Below are 9136 nucleotides of genomic sequence, written 5' to 3'. Positions count from 1 at the left end.
AAGATAACTAAAGAAGGAAATAGTTTGTGTTCAGTGTGTTTCAAATCATAAGCACACTGTATATATTACTGCTAGTATAGCTATAAATTGTTCTAACCATTATGGAAAACCTTTTGGAATTGTGCAATAAAACCAAACATTATGTTTTTAGCCCCTAATCCAACAATCCCACCAGATGGTGAGAGGCTGAATGAAAGGTCACCCGTACTACAAAGTGTTTAAAGCAGCTCTTCTTGTAGCAGCAGAGCATCTAATCAATATGAGTGTCTATTGATTAAGAAATGGATGAACAAATTGTTGTATGCGTATGTTATGAAATATTACTATTTACAAATCTTATACTGCTAAAGAAGCATGACTGTGAGAAAGTAAAATAGTATGAAAAGATTTGAATAATATTTGTATGAATTAAAGCATAATGGCTAGGAATAAATTATATATATATTTTTAAATTTCATTATGCATATATGCCAGGACAAAATATTGACTATCTCATGAAAGAATTTTGCAGAATGCTGGGCTATAAAAATAAATTAAGATGAATTTTTCAGGAGAAATCAACCTGTATAACCCATTAGAAAACCAATAAGTTCTCATTTCAGATTTCTTGGACATATGAAAGAACTAGATATGGAAAGACATGAGATTTTAAATCTTCACCATAAAATCTGGAGTTTTAGGTTCTGTGTAACTTTGGAAGACAAAAGCCAAGAAAAAGTGATAAAGTAAGAATGGAAAGGGAAGGAACAAGAATTTGTAAAGTGCCTACTTTGTAACAGGGATTGTGCTAAGTTCTTAACAGATGTTATTTTATGTGACCCTCAAATCAATCCTGTGAGGTAGGTTCTATTATCTCCATTTTATAACTTGGGAAACTAAAACAGGCAGCAATCAAGTGACTTGCCAACAAAGCTAGTGTCTAAGGACAAATTTGAACTCAGATCTTTCTGTGCCACCTATTTATGTCTCTATATATGCATATGCGTGTATATATGAATATGCACATTGATATGAATATGTATACATACAGATATTTTTATGAGTAAGCATATCTTATATCTATGGATCTAGTTGTCTCATTGAGAGAACTAAAATAATCTCAGGTAAAAATGTGTGTTGTTTTTGTTGTTGTTGTTTGGAGGGGAACGGGGATCAAACAGCTATAGTTCTTTTTTAAACTATTCACTCATCGCTTGATTACCAATCTAATCTGAGACCAAAGAATGAGAAGCAAGAGCCAGAAGGCAAGGGCATGGCAGAAGAGTGGGGTGAAATTGTAAGTTAAATCCTATCATATCATTAGGAAGAAAACTGGGTGGGTCACACAATTTTCCATTTATGCTCCTTTTGAAAGAAGCACAAATTTGCTTCTGGCATTTGAGTTTAAGTGTTTCTTTGGCATTCTTTTCCTCTAAGCTGAAAAAAAATAAACACCCAGCTCTCTAACCTCTTAAACCCTACCAGAATTGAGAAGGCTTATAATTAATTGTGATTCAATCAAATTAACAAAATATTCATTGACCAAAGCCTAGAAGTACAGCTAGGCATTGTTAATACTACTGCTTTAACTAAACACAGATATAGGGTAATTTGGCTGGAAGGATCAAGAGAAGAGAAAACAATGACATAAAGCCTAGAAGGAACACTAGACTGGAAGTCAGAGCACCCACAATTGTGCCCCAACCTCATTGTTTATTATTTTTGCAACCCGGGTTGGGCATGTGACTTAACCTCTAAGTTTCCTCATCTCTAAAGTGGGGACAATCATATTTGTGCTTATATGTGTCACAGGACTGTTTTCAAGGATTATATGTGATAATATGTATAATGTTTTTGGAGTCATGAAATATCTATAAATATAAGTTATGATCTCATATAAAAAGACAATCATTTTTAACTTCAAGAGGATCAAGAAGCCAGCTCTGAGCTCAACAGCTTGAATTAGCCATCCACATCACCCCAAACCTTCTAACGTGCATGCAGGACTGAGTCTGATTACTGAATACTGCCTGTGTTCCTAAAGTATAGCTCTCCAAATTCCATCAACAACCACATCTGTGCAGCCATAATATATGTTTATCAAAGGATGAGATTTTTAGCAGATTCTTGGGGTTTCAGGAATTCAGCTCAAACGCATCCCTGATGGTAGAGCTGTGCTCTTCATAAATGAACACTCTCTAAGTAGATGACACAGTACATCACTACAGATCAATGAACAGCATGAAATAAGGTCTCATGGCAAACTTTCTCTTTTGAGTGTGACACAGTAGATCAATAAGAAAAAAATCCAACCAAAGTGACACCCAGAAAGGATTCTCTCTGAATCATTTTCAAGGAATGTATTGATGTGAAATTGTTGTTTGGGAGAAGGAAAGAGAAAAAGAGAAGGGGAAGGAGAAAGTGAGAGAGAGAAAAAAGTGGCAGAAGGAGGAAGGAGATGCTTTCTGAACATTTCCATGGGAAGTCTTGCTGTGGAACTGGAGTTTGGAGAGGGAGAAGAAGAAGAGGAATATTATTATAAACATTGCCATACAATTCTTCTTTGGATTTTTTTTGTTTATGCCTGGGAGAGGGGATGGGGAGGTGGGAAGACAGATACAGAGAGACAGAGACAGAAAGAGACAGAGAGATGGGGGAGGGGAAATGACACCAGATGAAAATCTAATCTTGGTTGAGAAAATAAGCTTAGGATTTGATTTTCTACTGTCTCCTACAGGAATGTCCAGGCCAACTTTTTTTCTTTTTTCCTCTTTATTTAGTATTTTATTTTTCCCCAGTTACATGTAAAAAACAATTTTAACATTGGTTTTAAAACTTTGAGTTCCAAATTCTCTCCCTTGCTCCCTCCGTACACCCCCTCATTGAGAAGGCAAGCAATTTGATATAGGTTATACATGTATAGTCTGCAAAACATTTCCCTAATAGGAAGAAGGAAAGAAAAAGAAAGGAAAAAAACCCTCAAGAAAAATTTAAAAAAGCAAAATAAAGTATTCTTCCATCTGTATTCAGACACCATCAGTTCTCTGGGATGGACACCATTTTTCATCATAAGTCCTTCAGAGTTATGTTGGGTCATTGCATTGCTGAAAAATAGCTAAGTCATTCACAGCTGATCATCATACAATATTGCTGTTACTTTGTACACAGTACATTTCACTTTGCAACAGTTCATGCAAGTCTTTCCAGGTTTTTTGAGAACATCCTGCTCATCATTTCTAATAGCACAATAGGATTCCATCATAATTACATACCACAATTTTTTCAGTCACTCCCCAACTGATGGGCATCCCCTCAATTTCCAATGTATTGCCCCCAGAAAAGAGCTGCTATCAATAATTTTGTACATATAGGTCCTTTTCTTTTTCTGTTTTTTATCTCTTTGGTATACAGACCTAGTAGTGGTATTGCTAGGTCAAAGGGTATGCATGATTTTATAGCCCTTTGGGCATAGTTACAAATTGCTCGAATGATTAAATCAGTTCACAACTCCACCAACAATGCATCAATGTCTCATTTTTCCCACATCCCCTCCTGTCATTTTCTTATTCTATCCTATTAGCCAATCTAAAGATATAAGGTAGCACCTCAGAATTGTTTTAATTTACATTTCTCTAATCGATAGTGAGTTAGAACATTTTTTTTTCATATGGCTACAGATAGCTTTGTTTACTTCATCTGAAAACTGACTGTTCACATCTTTTGATCATTTATCAATTGGGGAATGACTTATTTTTATAAATTTGACTCACTTCTCTATATGTTTGAGAAATGAAGCCTTTATCAGAGAAATTTATGTCAATTTTTTTCACAGTTACTACTGCTAACTGTATTTCCCTCCATCCTATTTCCCCACCTTTGTTTATTCTATTCTCTTTCTCCTTTCACCCTGTCCTTTGTCAAAAGTGTTTTGCTTCTGACTGCCCCCTTTTCAAATCTGTCCTCCATTCTATAACTTGTTCTTCTGTTATCCCCTTCCTTGCCCTCTTTCCTGTAGGGTAAGATAAATTTCTATACCCAATTTAGTGTGTATGTTATTCTGACTTTGAGCCTCTTCTCTTGAGAGTAAGGATCACTCACTCCTCCTCACTTGCCCCCTTCCCCCTTCCACTGTAAAGCCTTTTTCTTGCCTCTTTTATGTGAGATAATTTACCCATTCTATTTCTCCCTTTCCCTTTCTCCTAGTACATTGCTCTCTCACTCCTTAATTTTAGTTTTTCGATATCGTCCCTTCATATTCAACTCACACTTGTGCCCTCTGTCTATATATACTCCTAACTGCCCCAATAGTGAAAAAGTTCTTATGAGTTACAAGTATAATCTTCCCATGTAGACATGTAAACCATTTAACTTTATTAAATCCCTTATGATTTACCTTTCCTGTTTACCTTTTTATGCTTCTCTTGAGTCTTGTATTTGAAGTCAAATTTTCTATTCAGCTCTGGTCTTTTCATCAAGAATGCTTGATAGTCTTCTGTTTGATTGAATGTCTATTTTTTCCCCTGAAGGATTATTCTCACTTTTGCTGGGTAGGTGATTCTTGATTGTAATCCTAGCTCTTTTGCCCTCTGGAATATCACATTCCAAGCCTTCTGATCCCTTAGTAGAGAAGCTGATGACTCTAGTGTTATCCTGATGTGGCTCTATGATACTTGAATTATTTCTTTCTGGCTGCTTGCAATAGCAAAATAGCAAAATTCTTTAAATTTTTATTTGTTCTAGAATATCAGGGCAGTTTTCCTTGGGAATTTCTTGAAAGATGTTATCTAGGCTTTGATCATGGCTTTCAGGTAGTCTAACAATTTTTAAATGCTCTCTCCCAGATCTATTTCCTAGGTCATGTGTTTTTCCAATGAGATATTTCATATTGTCTTCTATTTTTTTCATTCTTTTGGTTTTGTTTTATTGTTTCTTGATTTTTCATAAAGTCATTATCTTCCATTTGCTCAATTATAATTGTTAAGGAATTATTTTCTTCACTGAGCTTTTACACCTCCCTTTCCATTTGACTGGTTCTACTTTTTAAGGCATTCTTCTCCTCATTGGCTTTTTGCACCTCTTTTACCATTTGCCCTCATTTGTCTTTTAATGTGTTCTTTTTTTAGGATCTTTTTGTGTCTCCTTTGCCAAACTTTTGACTCATTTCTTAATGCTTTTCTTGTATCGTTCTCATTTCTCCTCTCAATTTTTCCTCTATCTCACATGATTTTTAAAATCCTTTCTGAGGTCTTCCATGGCCTGAGAGCAATTTATATTTTTATTGGAGGTTTTGGATGTAGGAGTTTTGACTTTGTTATCTTTTTTTCTGAGTGTGTGTTTTGATCTTTTTTGTCACCATAGTAACTTTCTATGGTAAGAATTTTTTCTGTTGTTTGTTCATTTTCTCAGCCTATTATTTGACTCAACTCTTTGTGAAAGTAGGTCTCTGCTTTCAGGGCAGAGGGCTCACTGTCCCAAGCTTCTTTGTTTTTGTGCAGCTGTTTTCAGAGATATTTCTAGGGAGCTGTAAGTTTTCAGTTCTTCCAAGGTGGATATGAGAGATGTTTACTACTCTCCCAGCCTGTGATCTGCTCTATGGGTAACCACAAGTACTCTTTTTTACCCTGGAACTGTGAAACAGGTTCCTGTTCCACTGTGGTCACAAGCGGTCATGTGCTATTGCTCCTCCTTACCCTGAGACTGCCACCCAGGTCTGGACAAAGCAACAGAGTACTCCCTCAGTGCTAGCAAAGAGACCCCTGTAATCTCCTTCTGACCAGCTGTTCAACCCCCTTACCATCTGTGTCCTGAGAGCTCTGGAAGCTGCCCTTGCCACTGCTGATTCAGTGACACAAAGGACTGCTTCTGCTTTGCTAGGCCCAGGCTGGGGCTGGGGCTGGCACAGCCTTCACTGGACTGTGCTCTACTCTCAGCCAGTGGTTGACAGACTTTTCCTTCTGAACTTCTAAATTGTTTTTGGCATTTGTGGGCTGAGAGGTCTGAAAACTGTCACTACTGCCACTGATTCAGTCACCCCACAGGCTGCTCCAGGTTTGATAGGACCCAGTCTGCAGTGAAGTGCCCTATGCTCGACTGTACTCCTCTCTTACCCTACTGCAACAGATCTTTCCTGCTAACCTTCCAAGTTGTCTTGGGCTGGAAAATTGTTTCATTCCATCTTTTTTTTTTTTGATTCAGCTGTTTTAGAATTTGTTTAGAGTCAATTGTTTTAAGGCATTTAAAGGGGTTTGGGGGAGAGCTCAGATGAGTGCCTGACTTTACTCAGACATCTTGGCTCTTCCTGGCCAACTTTTTAATAGACAATAGTCCTGCTCCAATTCTCACTCACATTTATTTCCTTTCAAAGGTCACAGCACATATTTGCATGTGTGGTCAGGATCCAAGACCTTCTCTCTCTTTTTAGATACCCTTTTTTTTCCAGAACTAAGGCATCTCAAGCAAGCTGTGCCCTGAGCTTGGAATAACAACAATCCTTTGCACTCTAGATAAACTTTGCTGCAATTAAATCATAGAACTGATGAGGTGATGTGAAAATAGGGACTCGCTTGAGCTCTCCCCTCAAATCTCCCCAAACACCTGTAAAAAATGACTCTAAACAAATTCTAGAGCTATGGAACCCACAAAATGACAGAGTGGAACAAGTGTCCAGCCCAAGACAGCCTGTATGGTTGCTGGGAAGGATCTATTGCACCATGCTGGGAGCGGAGTGCAGCCCAGCATGGGCCACACCAGGACAGATCAGGCTGGAGTAGACTGGGTGGAGCAAGCCTCAGGGCACTGAATCACTGGCACCTGTGGTGGTTTCCAGACTTCTCAACCTATAATCGCCAAAGACAACATAGCAGATCAGTGGGAAAACTGTTGGACCTGGGTGAGAGAAGTGTGTGGTCTGGCCCCAGCCCTAGGATTGCAGCTTACGGAGCTCCAGACCCACAGACAGTGGGGGGCAGCAAGTGGCTGATCAGAGCAAGAGTGCAGGGATCTCTTTGCTGGCACTAAGGCAGGGTTCTCTTGCTTTGCCCTGCTTGGATCTGGGTCCCAGTACTGGTTGGTGATCCTTGGGGGAGGAGGAATGCTGGGGTGGCAGAGCCTCTAGTGGCTGTGGAGAGGGAGTCCTCCTGGTAGTTGCATGGCAGAAAGGAGTGCTTGCACTCACAGACCAGAGCACAGACCAGGAGAAGAGTATCATACCACCTCAGCATAGAAGTAGCTCTGAAAACAGCAGTGCAAAACCCCTGAAGCTTGGGATAGAGCACTCTCCACTCTGAAAGCAGTCATACACTAACAAAGAGATCAAAAGTCAAGTAACTGGATCTTGCAGCGCTGCCACCATGGTGCGCATGAACGTCCTGGCAGATGCTCTCAAAAGCATCAACAATGCAGAAAAGCGAGGAAAACGCCAGGTTCTCATCAGGCCGTGCTCCAAAGTAATCGTCCGGTTCTTAACTGTGATGATGAAGCATGGTTATATTGGCGAATTTGAGATCATTGATGATCACAGAGCAGGGAAAATTGTTGTGAACCTCACGGGCAGATTAAACAAGTGTGGTGTAATCAGCCCCAGATTTGATGTTCAATTGAAAGATCTGGAAAAGTGGCAGAATAATCTCCTACCATCCCGTCAGTTTGGGTTTATTGTGCTTACAACCTCAGCTGGCATCATGGACCATGAGGAAGCAAGACGAAAACACACAGGAGGAAAAATCCTGGGATTCTTTTTCTAAGGGTGTAAAACAAACATACCAATAAAATGCTCCAATGGACTGTGGTGCTTCCAAAAAAAAAAAAAAGTCAAGTAACTGTCTGGGAAAATTAGCAGGAAGCATAAAAGGACTCAGCCTATAGAATCTTTCTTTGGTGACAAAGAAGATGAAAATATACAGTCAGAAGTCAACAAAGTCAACGAGCCTACATCAAAAGCCTCCAAGAAAAATATGAATTGGTCTCAGGCCATGGAAGAGCTCAAAAAAGATTTGGAAAATCAAATTAGAGAAATAGAGGAAAACTTGGGAAGAGAAATGAGAGTGATGCAAGAAAATCATGAAAAATGCGTCAACACCTTGTTAAAGGAGACTCCAAAAAATATTGAAAAAATAACACCTTAAAAAATAGACTAACCCAAGTGGCAAAGCAGCTCCAAGAAGCCAATGAGGAAAAGAATGCCTTAAAAGACAGAATTAGCCAAATGGAAAAGGGAGTTCAAAAGACCACTGAAGAAAATACTGCCTTAAAAATTAGAATGGAGCAAGTGGAAGCTAGTAACTTTATGAGAAATCAAAAAATTGTAAAACAGAACCAAAAGAATGAACGAAAAAATGGAAGACAATGTGAAATATCTCATTAGAAAAACCACCAACCTGGAGAATAGATCCAGGGGAGATAATTTAAAAATTATTGGACTACCTGAAAGCCATGAGGTCAAAGATGTAGGATTAAAACCAAGAATCACCTACTCAGCAAAACTGAGTATAATACTTCAAAGCAAAATATGGATTTTTCAATGAAATAGAAGACTTTCAAACACTCTTGATGAAATAAAAAGAGTTGAATAGAAAATATGACTTTCAAATACAAGAATAAAGAGAAGCATGACAAGGTAAACAGGGAAGAGAAATCATAAGGGACTTAACGAAATGTTGAACTGTTTTGTTTACATTCCTACATGGACAGATGATATTTGTAACTGATGAGACCTTTCTTAGTATTAGGGTAATTGAAGGGAATATACGTATATATGGACAGAGAGCACAAGGTGAATTGAATATGAAGGGATGATATCTAAAAAATAAAATTAAGGGGTGAGAGAGGAACATATTGGGAGAAGCGGAAAGGGAGAGATGGAATAGGGTAAATTATCTCATGTAAAAGTGGCAAGCAAAAGCTGTTATAATGGAAGGGAAGGGGTGGGTAGGTGAAAAGGAATGAGTCAATCTTGCTTTCGTTGGATTTGGCTTAAGGAGGGAATAACACACACTCAGTTGGGTATCTCACCCTACAGGAAAGTAGGGGGGAAGGGGATAAAAGAGGGGGGATGATAGAAGGGAGGGCAGATAGGGAGAGGAGGTAATCAAAAGCAAACACTTTTGAAAAGGGACAGGGTCAAGGGAGAATATTGAATAAAGGGGGACAGGATAGGATG

At 38.6% G+C, this 9136-nt stretch overlaps 1 protein-coding gene across 1 annotated transcript; it reads left to right on the top strand.

Annotated features, from left to right (window-relative positions):
* Positions 1-7318: 7318 nt before the first annotated feature.
* On the top strand, positions 7319-7761 carry LOC118854109 (40S ribosomal protein S15a). The gene has a single exon (XM_036764439.1). It carries the CDS (start codon positions 7329-7331, stop codon positions 7719-7721), a length of 393 nt encoding a protein of 130 aa, XP_036620334.1. The 5' UTR covers positions 7319-7328; the 3' UTR covers positions 7722-7761.
* The last annotated feature ends 1375 nt before the right edge of the window (positions 7762-9136 follow it).

Source organism: Trichosurus vulpecula, chromosome 6, assembly GCF_011100635.1.
Source record: "Trichosurus vulpecula isolate mTriVul1 chromosome 6, mTriVul1.pri, whole genome shotgun sequence".
In the NCBI taxonomy this organism is placed as follows: Eukaryota; Metazoa; Chordata; class Mammalia; order Diprotodontia; family Phalangeridae; genus Trichosurus; species Trichosurus vulpecula.
The sequence above is the reverse complement of the archived record's forward strand: the minus strand, read 5'-3'. Positions and strand labels throughout refer to the sequence as shown.